Source organism: Tasmannia lanceolata, unplaced genomic scaffold, assembly GCF_043159265.1.
Source record: "Tasmannia lanceolata isolate RefF3 unplaced genomic scaffold, GAP_Taslan_0.1 ptg000020l, whole genome shotgun sequence".
Lineage (NCBI taxonomy): Eukaryota > Viridiplantae > Streptophyta > Magnoliopsida > Canellales > Winteraceae > Tasmannia > Tasmannia lanceolata.
This window is the reverse complement of record NW_027518697.1, coordinates 3187761-3207827: the sequence shown is the minus strand read 5'-3', so window position 1 is coordinate 3207827 and position 20067 is coordinate 3187761. Positions and strand designations below refer to the sequence as shown.

The 20067-nt window shown below is 37.4% G+C and overlaps 1 protein-coding gene across 1 annotated transcript; it reads right to left on the bottom strand.

Moving 5' to 3' along the window:
• HEXO1 (beta-hexosaminidase 1) lies at positions 1-18842 on the bottom strand. The gene is made up of 15 exons (XM_077363940.1): positions 18372-18842; positions 18191-18274; positions 17099-17134; positions 16347-16458; positions 16163-16233; positions 15886-16016; positions 14832-14848; positions 13999-14047; positions 12356-12456; positions 4828-4887; positions 3439-3472; positions 1853-1951; positions 1661-1720; positions 1295-1545; positions 1-392 (listed from the first exon to the last, which is right to left on the bottom strand). Exons 1-15 carry the CDS (start codon positions 18738-18740, stop codon positions 217-219), a joined length of 1650 nt encoding a protein of 549 aa, XP_077220055.1. The 5' UTR covers positions 18741-18842; the 3' UTR covers positions 1-216.
• Positions 18843-20067: the final 1225 nt, after the last annotated feature.

Below are 20067 nucleotides of genomic sequence, written 5' to 3'. Positions count from 1 at the left end.
TACACAGCAAAGATTCAGTTGCTTGGATTTGAGGCCTTATTTTTCTCTACAATTTAGTACACAAATGTCAGTCTTACCATGAACAATTCCAGCATTCCAAGCACGCAATTTCAACTGTAAATAACAAGATATCCATGGAAACAGTAGGTTTCCAAAGCAACAGAGTATGCATTATTTACACAATTGGGAATGAAGCATGGGATAAGTGGCAATGGATTATTGAACATAGCAGGATCCTGGACCAATCGGAGGCATCCGAGCATACTGATTGGTTACTGGAGCTGCTGGGATTTCACGCCGATTCAACAGGCATCTGAAGTATTCCAGCCTTGGCAATACAGTTGAGTTTATATTTGTAGTAGAGGTGGCCTCCCTACTACTCCACAGGCGCTCTGAAAAGAAGAGAAAAATGAATTAACATTCTTGGGAGTGTAAATAACTCTTTAAAGTCATGAAAGTTTGTCCATAAGCAATCCAAAACACATGGAAGGCCACTACAAAGCTTCAGATACATCGACAAAGTACATAAATCTAGATACTGGCAACAGGGTTGATTTAGATGTGATTTTATCAGTTAGTTTAATTAGCTATAGTCAAGCAAGAATTGATGATTAAGGGTATGTTTGGCAATCAAGAAATTTTTTTTCGTGAAATCTCTGTTTTCTTAGTGTGAGAATGCGGCAGAGAGAGAGAGAGAGAGAGAGAGAGAGAGAGAGAGAGAGAGCATGAGAAGGCACTAGAAAATAGGGGGAAAATAAATACCTATTATAAACAGATTTTTTTTTCAGGAGAGCATGAGAAGGCACTAGAAAATAGGGGAAAAATAAATACCTATTATAAACAGATTTTTTTTCTCTATTTTGCAGCCCCATCTCTCTCTCTCTCTCTCTCTCTCTCTCACACACACACACACACACACACACACACATCCACACACGTTTAGTAGGGGATTCCATGAATTTTTTTTCATGGTTGCCAAACATGCCCTTAAAGTATGCAGTAACTTTGGGTTATATTATAGGAAGAAGAATATAAGAACCTGTTCTCTTTTAGGCGCAAGTCCCTCAACTGAATATAGGAACCTTCATGGACTTTTTTGTTTGCCAAAACTCAATTATCATTCTAAGTGCAGTACAAACTATCAAAATTCTTGTTAGCTCATTCCAATATGTGTCAATATTTATATCTATATATATGGGTATCATAGGTCGATCAAGTGTGTCCTCAGTAGAAGAGGTATTCGAGATTTGGAAATTAAGAACATTTGAAAAGACTTAAAACCATATATGCATACCTGCAGCGGCTGCAGCACGTGGCCATATTGTTTGCTGAACAACTGAGGCATCAACTCTCTCACTCCATAGGCAAACTTCTCCTCCAAGCACTAGTTCTTGCTGCAAAGAATCATTTATCCCTTCCAGCGGCTCATTGTTGTAGACATCCTCCAAGGGAACATCTAGATGATCAAGATACCATACACCTTGATTGCTTACGATGCATCTGAAACCTTTGGCAACAACTTGTGGACAAACTCCTGGTCCCAACCTGCAATGGATTGATATAATTGATTATATGGAATCATTTTTATGGGGAAACCTACCAATACAAAATTGGTGAGGACTGATCAACAGACAAGCTGCGTAAGATAAGAAGGGATTACCAATTATGTACTACTGTCCGTGGATTAAGGTTTGCCTTGAATGTGTTGAAGGTTTCTTCCCTGAGATGATTCAGACAAGGATACACAAGACCTATGGGGTGTTATGTGATCTTTTACTATAAACTTCATTCATTAGTGTAAGTTTTATGATAGATGCTATTGACAGATTTATTGCCATAAATCAGCACATACCAGTTCACAGGGGTCCAATTTTGAGCAACGGCTATATCTTGAGCTCTCAATACAAAATATTGATAAGCGTCCTTCCCAGTCATGTTGTGCTCTTGAAGCCTGCAACCAGCCTGAATCAATTTCAAAGAACAAGCACTAATCACAGGGCGAGTATCTTGAAATTTACAGCCATAAAGGAAGTTGAGTACCTTTCAGATCAATATTAAGGACATGACTACTGAAAGTGGCAGTTCTTATTTAAGAGATGGAATCGAATCCTTCAACTTAGAATCAATCCAAATCCAACAGAATATACCAGCCCATCAGACAACTAAATTAGTTCCTATAATTAATTGAATTTGTACATTTGTAATATATTGGATATAGTAATTAATGTGTGTGTGTCTTATATATATATATATATATATATATATATATATATATATATATATATATATATATATATATTATACGGCTAACTTTATGTAAATAAATCCAACAGTATATTCGACAATATAAACAAAGCAGTCATGCAGAGTGTGTTGCAGGGTTGGAATAATTTTCCGGATGCAATTCAAGGAGTCCAAACAAGCATATAAATAAAGAGGAAACATCAAGAATATGGTCAGTGCTAATGTTAAATAGAGCAAAACAACTTCAGTGTTTTGTAACAAAAAGCAGTTCTATTGTTAAATTAAACTGAACCTAATCCTAGCCCTCCCATAAGACCTATAAAGACAATCCTAAAGACTTTAAAAGTTTTGTAACAAAATATAGCAACATCTAACCAAAAAAGCCTTCTCATGAGTTCTCTAGATAGGTCGGTTACTAGCTAATGAATCTTTATAGGCATTAGCTTAATCTATAGGAAATAAATAATAGTTTCTAGATCAAGGGTATAAGACAATACCAATCAAAACAAGAGACCTAGTTGGGTCAAGGGTTAACTTTATGACATTGGATTTGTTATGATAATCCGAGGGCCATGCTGCAAATTCGGTCTTTAACGAGAGAATAAAACACACTTTATAAGGGTAAAAATGTAAACGTATAGACAGGAAACCAAACATAAAAGATGAACAGTAGCTGACCAACTTACTCGTAAAGGAAAATGGCAGGGATAGCTTTTAGAATCTTCTTGGTAAGTAGGGAATAATATCTTCATTCATCAGCTAGAGGAAATGTAGAACTTAATTACAATTAGAAATGTTTTGTCATTTTTCAGTTTGCAAGGATGGATCTGTCAATAAATTTTTAAGGCAAGTTAGTATTTACACACATTTAAGTACGTGTCGATAAGTTTTTAAGGCAAGTTAGTATTTACACACATTTAAGTAGGCAAATTATACTCATATGGTATTCGAATATTAGAGTAATAGCAAATTTACAACAAATGCATCAACATCTTTGGTTTTTTTTTAATTATTATTCAAGGTTTCACATCAAAGATCAAATCTCCAACCTTCTCACATTTAGAAACCATCATGTAGCCAATTTTTAATCCTTACTAAAAATGCACTAATGGAATTACATCTTTCCATGATATAACAAATGAGAAGCAGTGACCCTACTATATGAGATTGTTTATGTGAAACAAAGACACATACCACTGGTTCACGTGTGGGGTTGAGTTCCAACAATCTGTCAAACATCAAACCATTACAATAGGTTCATATGATTTGTAACAATGAACACCACGAGGGCTAAAAGCAAAAAAAAATATAGGCCATTACTTAACTGATAGATAAAACAGCAATGCATAGGCATTAATTATGCAAATCAGGAGTAAAGTTTTAGTTCTAAGTAGCTTCAAGAACATAGTTATAACCCATATTGACAGACATTGTATCTTTTAATAGTTTCATTAACATAAAAACTCATCCCATTCTTATGACAAACTACCAACAAGTTCTTTAGTAAAAAATATCAAGAATGAGATTTTAAGAGAAATATGTGAACACTGCAATTTCATTCCAAATAAGACGAGGAAACTGATAATGCAGAAACGTTCCTATCCACAGTTTAGAAGATCAATTAAAAACTTGCTTCAGAATGTCTGATGTAGATCAACCAAGATATGCTATAAAAGAAGAGATTTTATACGATAGGTGGGCGTGTATTTCTGTGGAAAATATGGAGAAGACTTTGGAGGCACGGCCTATGTATGACGGGACCAACAAATGAATGGTTTAGATCATCCAAAAAGGTGAGCCCCACCATATATATATATATATATATTTTTTTTTTCTGCTGGTGTATTTTCATGGAAATACGCACCCACCTATCATATAAGATCTCATAAAAGAAATCAATATTATTCAACATAGAAATCCCAAAAAGATGCATGAGTTCAATATACAAATCCATGCCAACCTGCCGTTAAAAAGAATCCATTTCAAGCTATCTGGACATCTCATCAAGATATTGTAGAACAAGAACATGAGGGAATCGGCCTCACAAAGAATATATTATTCAAGAAGCGAAGCAAGCATACGATGTAAGCAGACTGAGGGGTGTGAAGGTTGAAATAAAAAGCCCTAAAAGATTTTCATGGCTGCATTATAACTGTAACTTGTGAAGTTAGTTTTGGATTTGTGTTTTTATGAGAATTCTTTTCTAGTAACCCCCCCCCCCCCCCCCCCCCCTCGCTTTTTTATAAAGGGTGGAGATATTTCTAACCTCTTGTGGCCATTCCAGCCCCTTGGTTTGTTGTTACATAATTTAAAGTTTTGCTTTTCAAAATTGACTTTAAGCCCTTTCCTCGTAGTGCGTGATTTACTATGCAGAAATCGGGGAATGAAAAGGTGAGAAGGGTAGATATATAGGAACTTTGTTTTTGTGACAAGCAATGATAAGCAAAGCAATCAAACTATAATCAAGTTCTTTACAACCATAATATAAAAAGAAACATTCAACTACGTAGCACGAAAGAACAATTGTTCATATAAAATATATAGCAACTTTGGTTTTGTGATAAGGAAAGCAACCAAACTAACCTGTATGGACTTCGTCTCCTCCCAAGTGGAAAAGTTCAAATGGGAAAATTTTTCTCATATCTGTAAAATTACAGAACTTTTAGATGAGGAGCTAGGAATAAAAAATTTAAATAAGCAAAATCAAGATTTATCTCATGGTACATAGAAATATTAATTCATTAAAAAAAAGGGGCGGCCCAGTGCACGAGGCTCCCGCCATCGCGGGGTCTGGGGAGGGCTAGATGTACACAGCCTTACCCCGGCTTTGCAGAGAGGCTGTTTCCGTGACTCGAACCCGTGACCACTAGGTCACAATGGAGCAACCTTACCGTTGCACCAAGTCTCACCCTCTAGCAACCTTACTATGCTCAGGACGCAGCCTTACCCCCGCTTTGCAGAGAGGCTGTTTCCGTGAATCGAACCCGTGACCACCAGGTCACAATGGAGCAACCTTACCGTTGCACCAAGTCTCACCCTCTAGAAATAATAATTCATCAATGATAAAATAAATTCCAATAAATTCCAAGGCTCATATATAAACACCAAAGCCAAAAAAATTATTTTTTACATGACTATGCTCAGGAGCAGAGGGACATAAAGATAGAGAGTGGGGGTGGCGACCCCCGCCCCCCCCCCAGCGTAAATTCCAGGCTCCACCGCTGACTATGCTTTGCTTGAATTTATATATTTTGTGTGATAATTTTCAACAACAATGACAAATAAACTTTTGTGAAAATTTTAACATGTAATATTTTAAAAAATTAAAAATATATATACGTAAAATGAAGGGAAAAAGATGAAGGCGCGCGCACACACACACACACACACACATATATATATATATATATATATATATATATTAGAAAACGGTTTCTACACACAAGTGTAGATAAGTTATCTACACACTAGCTTAAAATACAGTGGAGGGCATATTGTTTGGGTGATCCAAACCATTCATTTGATTGGCCCTCACATAGATAGGGTGTCCACAAAAAATCAGCTCTACAGGATCATCCCAACCCTACAATTTGTGGAGGTAAAATGGACGTGTATAAACCTTCACAAATCTGTCCATTTTTTGCCTCCACAGTTCGAAGGGTTAGGATGATCCTATGAAGCTGATTTCTTGGGCACACCCTATCTATGTGAGGGCCCATCAAATGAATGCTTTGGATCACCCAAACAATGTGGGCACCCACTGTATTTTAAGCTAGTGTGTAGATAACTTATCTACACTTGTGTGTAGAAACCTCTCTCTCTCTCTCTCTCTCTATATATATATATATATATATATATATATATATATATATAAGTGTTCCTGAGCTATAGCTTAGATAAGCTTATCTGAGCTATAGCTCAAAAACACGTGTGGCCCCACATTTTTTGGGGAATCCAAAGCATTCATTTGGAAGGCCCTTCCACGAATTGGGTGTGTACCAAAAATCAGCCCTATATGATCATCCTAACCAAAGGTCAAGGGGAAAATGGATAGACAATGTGAGTCCATGTTTCTGCCCATTTTTTCCCTCCACAAGTGGCAGGGTTGGGATGATCCTATAGGGCTGATTTTTGGTACACACCCAATCTGTGAAAGGGCCTTCCAAATGAATGCTTTGGATCTCCCAAAAAATGTGGGGCCACATGTGTTAGCTCAGAAACACACACACACTCTCTATCTCTCTCTCTCTCTCTCTCTCTCTCTATATATATATATATATATATATATATATATATATATATAGCAGAAGAGAAAGGGAGAGAATTATTTGAATTTTTCCTAGAATTACACATCACTTTTTTTGACTTTTTTTAACAAAGGCACCCATTCAACCCACATATTTTCAATCCTACCCCCTCCTTTATGCTTTTTAATTATATAGCAGAAGAGAAAAGGAGAGAATTATTTGAATTTTTCCTAGAATTACACATCACTTTTTTTGACTTTTTTTTAACAAAGGCACCCATTCAACACACATATTTTCAATCCTACCCCCTTCCTTTATGCTTTTTAATAAAAAAAAGTTGACAAATTCAATATAGTGACGTTTTTGCTTTGCAAAATTACGGATTCGATGCATATGTTACATAATACTACGGATGGTTGTGAACATATTACATAATACTACGGATGCGGACACCTTTAAAAATATTTACGAATTCCTGGCACCTTAAGAGGAAAAACATATGATGGAAACCTCTATCGATTGGAGGGCTAGGATCAGCCTATGGAAATGATTTTACAGGCACAACTTATTTATGTAGTGTTCCATCACATGGACGGTTTGGATCAACCGATGATGTGGTCCGTACAGTTCTTTGTCGGCCTGTGCATCGCACGGGGTTTTTTACTAGTATATATATATATAGAGGAAAGTGTTTCTAGTCCGGCCGACTAGAGATCATTCTCTAGTCCGCCACCCAAAAACACACGGGTCCCACATATTTGGGTGATGCAAAGCATTCATTTGATGGGCCCTGACATAGAGACGGTGTCCACAAGAAATTAGCTTCACAGGATCATCCCAACCCTATGATTTGTGGAGCTTAAAATGGACGGCTATAAACCGCCACAAATCTGTCCATTTTTTAACTCCACAAATCGAAGGGTTAAGAAGATCCTATGAAGCTGAATTTTTGTGGACATCCTATCTATGATGAGGCCTATCAAATGAATGCTTTAGATCACCCAAATATGTGGGACCCATGTGTTTTTGGGTGGCGGACTAGAGAATGATCTCTAGTCGGCGGGACTAGAAACACTTTTCTCATATATATATATATATATATATATATATATATATATATATATATAGCAGAAGAGAAAATGAGAGAATTATTTGAATTTCTCCCAAAATTCTATGAGAATTACACATCACTTTTTTTAACAAAAACACCCTTTCAACCCACATATTTTCAATCCTACCCCCTCCTTTATGCTTTTTAACAAAGGCACCCATGAAAGCCGCATAATTTCAATCCTACCCCCCTCCTTTATGCTTCTGTAATAAAAAAAATGGTTAAAGTCACTTTGCAAAATTACGGATTGGGTACATATGTTACATAATACTACGGATTGTTGTGAACATATTACATAATACTACGGATTCAGGACGCCTTTCAAAATATTGACGAATTCCGGGCACCTTAAGAGGAACAACATATTTTGGAAAACTCTATAGATTGGAGGGCTAGGATCAGCCTATGGAATTGATTTTACAGGCACAACCTATTTCTGTTGTGTTCCATCACATGGACAGTTTGGATCAACCTATGATGTGGTCCATACAGTTCTTTGTCGGCCCGTGCATCGCACAAGGTTTTTTACTAGTGTGTGTGTGTATCTCTCTCTCTCTCTCTCTCTATATATATATATATATATATATATATATATATATAGCTTAGGTGCGGTCGAGGGCCCAAAACTCATGTGGGCCCACTTTGTTAGGATGATCCAAAGCATTTATTTGCAAGGCCCTTACATAGATAGGGTGTGTACCAAAAATCAGCTCCATAGGATCATCCTAACCCATCCAAAAGTGGAGGGCAAAATGGACAGACATCGTTTGCCACAAATCTGCCCATTTTTACCCTCCACTTTTGGAGGGGTTAGGATGATCCAATGGAGCTGAATTTTTGTACACACCCTATCTATGATGGGGCCTTACAAATGAATGGTTTTGATCACCACAAAAAACGTGGGACTCATGTGTTTGGGCCCTCGACTGCACATAACCTTATATGCGGTCGACCGCACACTCCTTTTCCTCATATATATATTGGTAATGACATCCCCTACCTATTCTACTATTCTCTGATTATAAGCCACGCAACCAAACACTACTTACACTATTCTCCAAGGTAATTCTTGACAAATCAAAATACTTGTCTCCTCCCTTTTGACTTCTTATTACACTACTCTCCAAGCCACCCCCACGCAACCAACCATACATGGATTTGCTAGGGTCCGTCGCAAAAGGCATTTCGTGGAACGTCATTTGCGTGAGAGCCGCCACCTCATGAATAATGATAAAAATCTGTTGAAAAGTGAGCTTATGTGGTTGCTCTCTCATGCAACAGACATTCCGCAAAATGCCTTTTGGGATGGACCCTAGTGTGTGTGTGTGCGTGGGAAAAGTGAGCGTACTCGGTCGGCTAAAAACAGTGGGGGCCCTCATTTTTTGGGTGAGCTAAACCATTCATTTGAAAGGTCCTTACCTAGATAGGGTGTCCACAAAAAATCAGCTCCATAGGATCATCCTAACCCATCCAACAGTGGAGGGGAAAATGTGCGGATTTGTGGAGAATCTGTGTCTGTCCATTTTTCCCCATTTTCCCCTCGACATTTGGATGGGTTAGGATGATCCTATGGATCTGATTTTTTGTGAACAGCCTATGTAGGTAAGGGCCTTTCATTTGAAAGGTTTGGATCACCCAAACAATGTGGGCCCCCACTGTTTTTAGCTCGTCCGAGTAGATAAGCTTATCTACTCAACCGAGTACGCTCACTTTTCCGAATATATATATATATATATATATATATATATATATATATATATATATAGTGTGGACCCCGCAAAGGTGGACCCGCCATACGAACCAATCGGTGGCTTTTTAAGCCACTAATGCGCAGGTAACTCCCTGCGCAGGAACACTTTTCTCATATATATATAAGTAAATAGTTCCTGAGGTGGCGCTAGCGCTACCTTATATGAGGTGGCGCTCACAAAACATAGGGGGCCCACTTTGTTTGGATGATCCAAAGCATTCATTTTATAGGCCCTCACATAGATAGGGTGCCCACAAAAAATCAACTTCATAGGATCATCCTAACCCTTCCATTTGTGGAGGTTAAAATGGATGGGTATAAACCTCCATAAATCTAAACCTCCACAAATGGAAGGGTTAGGATGATCCTATGGACCTGATTTTTTGTGGGCACCCTATCTATATGAGGGCCTATCAAATGAATGCTCTGGATCATCCAAACAAAGTGGGCCCCCTATGTTTTGTGAGCGCCACCTCAAGAACCCTTCTCTCTCTCTCTCTCTCTCTCTCTCTCTCTCTATATATATATATATATATATATATATATATATATATATATATATATATATATATATATATATATATATATATATATATAGAGAGAGAGAGAGAGAGAGAGAGAGAGAGAGAGAGGAAATGGTTTGTAAGCAGCATAAGCTTATCTGAGCAGAGCTCACAAACCATAGGGCGGGCCACATTTTTTGGGGGATCCAAATCATTCATTTGGAAGGCCCTTCCATGGATAGGGTGTGTACCAAAAATCAGATCTATAGGATCTTCCGAACCCAATCAAAGGTGGAGGGGAAAATGGACAGACACTGTGTGTCCATGTTTCTACCCATTTTTCCCTCCACAAATGGCAGGGTTAGGATGATCCTATAGGGCTGATTTTTGGTACACACCCTATCCATGGAAGGGCCTTCCAAATGAATGCTTTGGATCCCCAAAAAAATGTGGCCCCCCTATGGTTTGTGAGCTCTGCTCAGATAAGCTTATCTGAGCAGCTGCTCACAAACCATTTCCTCATATATATATATATATATATATATATATATATATATATATATATATATATATATATTCAGGATGCTAACCTTTATACACAGACAAGTGCGCGCATGCACGCCCACACCCCATGAGGTGTAAAATGGTGGCCTGACCCTATGCATGGGCTTGTGTAGAGATCATGGGACCTACTCCATCAAAACACGAGGTAAAATGGTGTGCCTCACCCGATGCATGGGTTTGAGGGGATGGGACCCACCCTATCAAAACATAGTGTAAAATGGTGGGCCCACCCCATGCACGGATTTGGGTGGAGATGGAGAGCCCAGTCATGGATGTAAGATGGTTGACTCCACCATATGCATGGGTTTGTATCACCCTATGCATGGATTTGAGTGGAGATGGTGGGCTCAGTCATGGATGTAAAATGGTTGACCCCACCATATGCATGGGTTTGGATAGAGATGGTGGGGCTTCCCTATCAAAACATGAGGTGTAAAATGATGGGCCCCACCCATGCTATGCATGGGTTTAAAATGATGTGTTGTGCCTCACCTTATCAAAACATGTGTCGTAAAATGATGGGCCCCATCGATGCCATGCATGAGGTGTAAAAAATTTCCACCATAGAAAAAATTTCAGTAAAAAACTTTAAATGAAATAATTTTTCCAATAAAATTTTCCACATAAAGAATATGAATGACAAAAGAAACATGTTTAGTATCACATAGCAACATTTATTAGTACACTATATTCTATTCTGTCAGACACTTTGACATGGGTGCCTGATCCATTTTTTTGATGACATAGGGTATCCCCACCCCATTTTAGGGCAGGACTAATCCCTATGGATGCGCACAATCACCCGTAAACCACGCGCATCGGTTTAGCATCTTATCCATTTTTATACTTCAATAAGCAAAAATGGTATGCGGATAGTGTATCAATGCCATTAGTCAAACTTTGATGCAGTTTTTCAGTTAATTTTACATGAATATTTGCATGTACATTCATTTTATCAGTGCAGGTTGTCTTTATTTCTAATGCATGAGGCATACACAAGAAATAGGAATAATAATGGAATAATAATGACGCCATCAATCACCTAACACAGAGTTTGAGCTATATATTGTTGTCAACAATGTAGTGCCAAACCTGCCAACCCTTTACTGCCTTTTGAGATTAGACATGCTGATTGCTATGTATTAAGGCTATGAATGATTCACTTTGGATTACATGCAATTCTGAGAGTACGGAAAAGGCAAAGCTAAAATATATGGGGATTTGTGGATGTGTGTGCTTCGGAAAGATTCTTTAGCGTTCACACCATAGCCTCGTGACTTGAGGAAGGATTAGACACTTGATAGTCAGGCTAACCTTTGATATTGAGAACTGTTGAAGTATAAAGATTAAATAACACCATCTCCATCAGCTTAAGCTTTTGGAGTAATTGGTAGTTTCCCATGGTATCAGAGCAAAGGTCCTGAGTTCAAAACTCCTTGATATTAAAAAACAACATGTGATGGCCAACCCAAAACAGGGGCCACATGTGCCACGTTTAGGCCAACCCTAAAAAGAGGGGCCACATATGAGCGAGAGTATTAAAGTATAAAAGATTAAACAACACCATCTCCAGCAGCTTAAGCTTTTGGAGTTAGTTTCACAAGAACTAGTCACCAACAAAGTTATAGTACACATTGGAATTGCTTATCAGCGACATTGGAATTGCTTATCAGAGGCCTTACAAGTGTTCGATATATAGTTTTGGACTTGGACGATGTTTTCATTGAGTATTTGTATGTTAATGTACTATAAGATACATCTGTTAATGAAATCTTTTGCACCATAAGTAGATAAGTGCATGTACAGTGCCAGTGAGGCTCTAAGCCCTTCATCCGCAATGTTTAGATAAGGCATCACATTTTCCAACATTTGAAAGCAAATCTCAACAAACACAATATTACCAAGAGCAAACACCAACATGGTGAAAGAGACTGACCTGCCAAAATGCCCGCAATCACATCGAATGTGAAATTTTTTGTGACATCAAGCGGCTCACTACAAGTAAGAGATGGCCACAGATCGGGATAACCGACACCCCTGCATAATGAACCAAATCACAAGTTCACTGTGTGAAAAAGCAATTATAGAAGGATGTATTCAAGGATATTATAATAAAAATTTATCTAAATAGAAGAAGATAGAATATTAACATGCCAAGGCTGAAAACCCCTTTTTGTTATGGTTTGCTACCGAAGCAAGCCCACCATTACCATAATTAAGATAATCTATGAACTTGAAAAGAAGAACCAACAATAAACAAATAAACAAGACTCAGAAGTACCTTCAATTTCTGGGTTCTATATTTGCATTAAAAATTACCAATAAAGGATATCTAATCATATTTCCCAAACATATGTTTTGATTTTATTAAAATGAATGATGTTGCTAGAGCTGGATTCCTAAAATCCCTACAATTACAAGAAAAATATCCCTTCAATTACAAGTAATGCTCACATAAGTTATTTATGGTCGACATTGCTCTAGATTGTTGGCTTCTTATTTTTCAATCTTAAGTTATTACCCATCATAAAAATACACTAGCTAGTAGTTGACATCTGGTCTTATATGGAGTAACAACAATGTGCATTAGTATAGCCAAAGTTTGAGAAGAAGCTGTGGGATGTGAGGGAAAAAATAGCACTCCTACAACATGATTCTTCAATTCCAAGGAAGTACTTCAAATTTGGTATATCATTTTTGTTCAAACAAGTGAGATAATATAAATAAAACAGAATTCCACAGCGGCTGTTGCAAAACAACACAAGAAAGAAAAAATTGACATGCCAAAGTTTCGTGGCTGATTTGCATAAGTGTTTCCTTCTCTATGGATATGGGATAAGGAACTCTCAATAAATTCCATCTCTCTACACAAATATCTAAGTTTCCACAGCGGCTGTTTCAAACCATTGTTGGTCATTTTTCTTTTTATTGAGAAATAGAAGAGGCAAAGCCAAGCCTACTCATAAGGTACCTAAGCTAATAACTGTGTTCAGTGTTCAGAATTCAGGTCTCTATGATTCAACCAGTATCGTAATTCCTGAATTTATATGTGAATCAAGACCCCGAACACACACAATGGAGCCATATACAGTCAAGTGAAAACAAATACACAAAGTAATTTGATCTATGGGCATCATTGTGGTTAATGTTGTAATCATTGACACAAATAGTTCATGGAAAAAAATCTAGTTATTTGGGTGATAGTGGACTTTTCTTTCCCACTTGCCAATCGAATTAGGTTCTTAAAATATGCACGCTGCTCAACTACTACATCAAATATGATAAAAAAGGTTCTTATTTTAATACAATCATCAGTCGATCATCAGTTTAAGTTTTACTATATAAAACCAATACACATTAAAATTTCCCATAGGAAGGAATTACTTGGGGATGCAATAGAAGCGAAAGCCATAAAAACTAAAATTAGTGATTAAAAAACTCATATTCGACAAGAACTAGCACAATCTAAATCCGAATCAACATAGGCGAGTCAATGACTGATTGAGGGAGTTTTTAGACAGTTAGTAAAAGAATCAGAAAGAGAAGAGAAAGGGAGATTTCGAAAGCAACAGACTTTACCATGATTCTGCATGACCAGGGACATCTACTTCCGGCATAACGTTGATGCCTGCATTAATCAAACCAACAACCACAAAAATTGGATACACAGTATTTTTTCTTAAAAAATTAAGGACAGATTGTTTTCAAAGCCATTGCATTCTAATCAATTTTAACATGTCCTGCAACCTATTGGAAAATAATTTGGCTACCTTGTTCCTAAATTTCAGAGGGCATGAATTTGCAACATAATGAGATTGCATAGAGATCGTGCAAACAAAGGAGGAGGAGGAGGAGGAGGAGAAATAAAGGAAGGCGGGAGGACATGAATTTGCAACATAATGAGATTGCATAGAGATCGTGCAAACAAAGGATGAGGAGGAGAAATAAAGGAAGGTGGAAGTTCATGCGGTTCGGAGCAGGGTTAAGTAGGTCTCCTCAGATGGTGGTAGCAAGGTTGTTTCTTGAAGGCGATTCCCTCAACACGATTCGGCAGCTTAGGGAGGAGTCTTCCCTTCCTTGGAGATTTAGACATTGTGTCAGGGAGATTTTTGACATTTTACAGGATGTCAAGTGTTCCTTCTCTCATATTCATAGGAAAGAAAACATTTCTGCCAATTTGTTGGCTAATTTTGGGGTTTATTGCTTAGGTTTGAAGATTTGGCATGAGATGCCAACATTTTAGCTTTGTTTTTTCTACTTTTGTTTTTCACCTTGTATTGCTCTTGCTACCCTTGCCTGCCTTGGGTTTTTTCTTGATTAATAAAAGTTTCACTTGTTCAAAGAAAATAAAAAGGAAAATAAAATAAAAACAGATAGTAAATATCTTTAGAAATTTAGAAGATAAGGCTCACCTCTTGTTTTGGCAAAGCTGAAGGGAATGACATGCATCAAAGGGAGAAAGCACAAAACTCATTATCAGTATAAAGAAAAATAATTAATTACAAAATAAAATTACTTTAGTTCATAATTAACAATGAGAAGAACATGAACTTTTAAACATTTAATATGTCGAGAAAGATGGAAGAAACAATTAAAACACAGTATTCTCTTTGGTATGCGGTAAAGATCAATAGAACAGATTAATAACACCAGGAAGAGATGGTGATTGTAAGATAGGATGACTAATATGCATGCAGAAAAATCAATTCGGCATTAGAAAGTAAATATGCTTCTTTCTGGAGAGTTCAGAGAGCATAACTGCAACTTAGTTGCAGCTTAAGTCAGAAGGTCAGACTGGAATAAAATCTTAATTTCTGATCAGAGAACAATTTCAATGTCATGGAAGAAAATAATCATGATAACTGGAATAAAATCTTCAGATAACAATTTCAGAGACATCATGAGAATTATATGTAACTCTCTAGATGCCAAATTAGTATTTTGTGGATAGCTTACTTTAACAATTAGTGATTGGTGGTCATTAGTAGGGTACATAAAATTAGCTGAAAGCAACCTCCTTCCTATACAACACATAGTTGAAAAGATCTATACTCTAGAAATGGGATCCACTTACTACAGAAATATTTAACATGCCAACATGTACGGATGTACACGGATTTTCCTAGAGACACCTGACTTAGATAAATTATCAGCCAAGTTATTGGCACACCTTGAAATATGGGAGAAAGGGAAAGCAATATCCTGACCATGACTAAGATCAGTCACCTCATCCATAAAAGGAGCAAGCCTCGACAGACCCAGATCAACACCCTTTGTGTCATGGGTAAATGATAAAGCTCAACATGAATACTAAGAATAAAACAAATCAATGAGAACTTAAAAGTTCACAAATTAGCAAACAATACAAAACAAATAGATATTACAACCAAGACAACAAATAGTGATTTTAAAACATTTAAAGCTTAAATATTGTACATGGATGAAATAACATCTTGGACAACTTACTCAACAATTTCATAAGCATCCTCAACTGTGTATCTCTCCAACTTTGAATAGGCACCTTTCCACAAATCTGGATATGAAGGTATTTCTAGAGGAAACGACTCTTCATCTATGATGTGCCAATGAAGAACATTCTACTGAATGCAATTTTCAATATCAATGGTACATGAAAAACAATTAAGAAGGGAAGGGATGAGGAAAAGAAGGCACTCGTATTGATTGGTTTTGAAAATGTAAAAAATAGATTTTCTTACGGAAATTTCAACAAGACATTGCTTACAAGTTTAGCATATGACATAGACTCGATTACTTGCTTTATGATAGTAATCGGTAGGTAATGCCGTGCGGTATCTGCAAAACAAATTTACACAGAATGGACACTCCAGAATCATCATCATGATACATCAAAAACAAGCTTGACAAATTAAAATCTTGCCCTCATGCCCATGAAAACTGTAGCATACCTAGAAGAAGCCCACGGAATGGAAATCTTGGTTCATCTTGAATGTACCATGGTGCCTGGTACACTTCCACAGATTTTGTTTCATAGTTGAAAGTACATAATTGGCTGAATGTCTGCAAAAATTAGAAACTTCAATCAGTGAATTAGACACCTTTATCAACCATACAACATGTCGTCACTTGTTACAACTTACGGAATCGTATAGGTATGTGAAGAATCAAAATTTCATCTAGAATGAACGAATCGATCACAGCTAAAACGTATAAAGAATACATAGAAAATGGCATGAGGTGAGAACTTGAATAATATGATTTCTTTGACATCTAAGTCGAAAATTTATCAGCTCAACATCTTTTCCACAGCATCTGTCTGATATTGTGTTACTTTGCAAAAAGAAAGTATATATTTTGAGTTTTCCCTTTTTCAAAGAAATTGATCAAGAAAAATTGAATTGTTTTTGAACCTTGAAAAATTGTCAATATGTGTTAATTTCACATCCATGACATAATGGCCCCAATTTTCACATAATTATTAGCAAACATTCCCATGGTCCAAAATATCATTACCATTTGATCAATAACCTACAAAATCGATGATGAATTGGTTGCCCTCGCATAAGTGATGTGGACAGTGTTGGGCCAAGAGCAGCCAAACATTACTAGTGTGTGTGGGTGTGTGCATGTGTGCGTGCATATACATTTCTTTTTCAATCTTCAACATGATGGCCAAAAAAATTTTGTGTGGGTCCATTACCTCCAGTCCATGCATTGCCCCATAGACAGTATTTGCCTGCAAAAGGAAGAAAATATAGTCACTTAAATGCTATAGAAAAATAAACATGGCATTGATTTTTTATAGATGCAAAAAATCTCGTTTGGCAATGCAGCAAACCCAAACAAAAATAAAAATATACCATGAGAAAAATAAAATATTTGAGAGAAGGATGAAAATATAGTAATTAAGACATAGCAGTTATTTTTTCTGTTATTAGACTGCTTACCCTCTGTTGTTTATATTATGTTGTGGTACACAAGGTCCTTTTAACTTTTTTATGTTCCTTTTTTCCCTTATGTGTTGTTTTTCATCCCTCTTAAGGGTATTTATGCAATTAGATGCAGATAAAATTCAATCAACATTAACTCCCCATGACAGATGAGTGAGGAGAATTCCCAAAATTTTCACGGTTTGAGCCCAACGGGTCTTATGACATACTTCCTTGCTTCTTTTTTGCTGCAGGGCCTCTTCTTCTTGACATTTTATTCTTTTCCTTTCACCACCACCATCTTATCTTCTTTGCTTTCTTTGTCCTTCATTCTCTATCCATTTTCCTATTTTTGTGCCGCACCCTTCTTTTTGTTGTTTTTTAACTCTTAATTTTTCTATCTCTCTTCCTTTCAATCCATATTCCCTTTTCTAAGAGAGAATTAGGACATGTTCATCAAGTGGCATGTTCAATGATCAAAAAAGTTGGGGCCAAACCCTTGGTAACCCTATACAGCATCAATAACCATTCTCTTCTTGCAAGGGAAATGATTTAAGTGGAATATGAATCTATCAAATTCTAGTTGAGAAGTTAGTGAAATCCGAGTGGAACCAATGCATTTCTTACCCAAAGCACAATCATCACACTTCTACTCAAAATGGAAAAGCCAATGATTTTTATTTATTTTTGGACAGGATTGCATCTATGTACACCAAATTCTGGAACAATCCACATTGGGAATCAACCAAATGAAGGTGCTTTAGTACATTAAAGTTGTAAATCCACAAATAATTCTCTAAAACCCTATCTCATTATTCTCAATACATCTATCAAATAAAAAAAAACAAGGTTCAGACACTGACCTCAATAGTAGCTTCTCCAATAATCGACCGTCCATCATCTTTTGCTACATACAGAGAATAGCTCTCGTCCACACCAAGTTGAAGCTTCCAAAAACAAAACAAAAACTCGAACTCAATTCCAAAATAAAATTTCAAAACCCTAACAAAGAAAATCCAAAACTTCCACAAATCGTAAGCTCACAGTATCATCAGCAGATCTAACAACAACAGTGAGCTTGCTTATATCGTAAGCAGCTTGCGATTTGGAACCATAAAATTTAGACCGATGCTTGAATATGATTTGTTTATAACGAATGAATGAATCTCGAACAAGGGGAGAATCTCCATCATCGGATTGAAATTGAAGCGAGAGATCGGGATCAACGGATAAGGTATCATTACCGTGGCGGAATTCCTTTGGGATTGGCCATAGATACACGAGAGATTCGTCTAGTTCTTCTGCACTTTTCTTAAACCCTAGAATCCGCCCTTCAGCTATAAAAGAAAAAGATGCAAAAGCGAAACATAGGAAGAGAAGAATTAAATGCAAATTCAAGAATTTGGAGCACATGTTTAGAGAGGATTCAATGGAATTTTCCTCCGAATTTCTCCACTCCTTCTGGAGAAATTCTGAGAAGGAGAGACGTTTTGATGTGTCTTTTTTTCTACTCCGAGTAGTAGTCGATCAAGTAGCTCTGTTCACTTGCGTTCCCGGAAAGCAAATCCTCGTAAAACAGCCTCTTTTTTTCCAAGACCTTGACGAGACAGAATTCTGGTGTTAACTTGCTTTCCTGAGAAAGTAACAAGCCCAGGTGGAAAATGTCAAATAATGACATGGAAATTGCCAAAAATATGTGAAAATGTCTCTTTTCTCACAAGTGTGGCAAACCAAATCCCACTATTTTGGTCGAATTTGCTTTCCCGGGAAAACTAGTGAAAAAATGTGGGCAAGCAGTTCCTTGGGAAACCTTTTCCTGCATAGTTCCTACGCAAGTGAACAGGCGCGGGAAACCTTTTCCTATATAGTTTTCCTGGATTTCTTTTCCTAATGCCATGTCAGATTCCCGGGAAACCTATTCTTTTCCTTTCCTGAGAAAACAAGTGAACAGTAAGAGTGATGGTTTTACCGTTGAAAAATGTTAAAAAGACAGTATGTTGTCCACGTGCACGTGATCCTGTCTGTTGATCCCATTTGGGTTGACCCACCTTGATCGGATGACCTTGGTCTCTTTATCGATGAAGCCTTTGTTTAAGCCTTTCGCCTTTTGGATCGAACGTCCATTTAACTAGAACCATGACTCATATGTCTACAAGATCAACAGTTTAGATTACACATGCATGTCCCGCTAATTTATCTTTACCGCTTTCGTTCCCACCATATTTTGATATTGGGATTTGCTAAGGTCTATTTAAGAAGACATTTCGTAGATGGGCTGTTGCATGTGAGAGCAGCCACCTTATGAATGAAGACAAAATTTGCTGAAAAGTGAGCCTGTGTGGCTACTCTCACATGCAAAAGCCCTTATGTGAAATGCGTTATGCGATGGACGCTAGCAAAGCCCTTTGATATTTGCACAAACCAAGCAATCTTTTAGTAAAGCGCTATCTAAAGGTCGGTTGTGCAAAATGCAAATACATCTCCCTCCCTTCTTTTAGTATTTGCACATTTCTCACCAGCCAATTAAAGAAGAGAACGCAGCTAGGTTTGTGCAAATTAGGGCTGCAGCAGGGTCGGGTTTTCAAAACCCTAGCCCAACCCTGGATCCCATTATCTCGGCCCTGACCCGCCCTGACCTTGAGTCAGGGTCGAAAAACCTCAACCCATTGCCCGCCCTACAGGGCTCAGTGCGGCCCTGGCCCGCCCTGATTGGGCAAGGCCGAGCCGGGCTGGCCCTGAT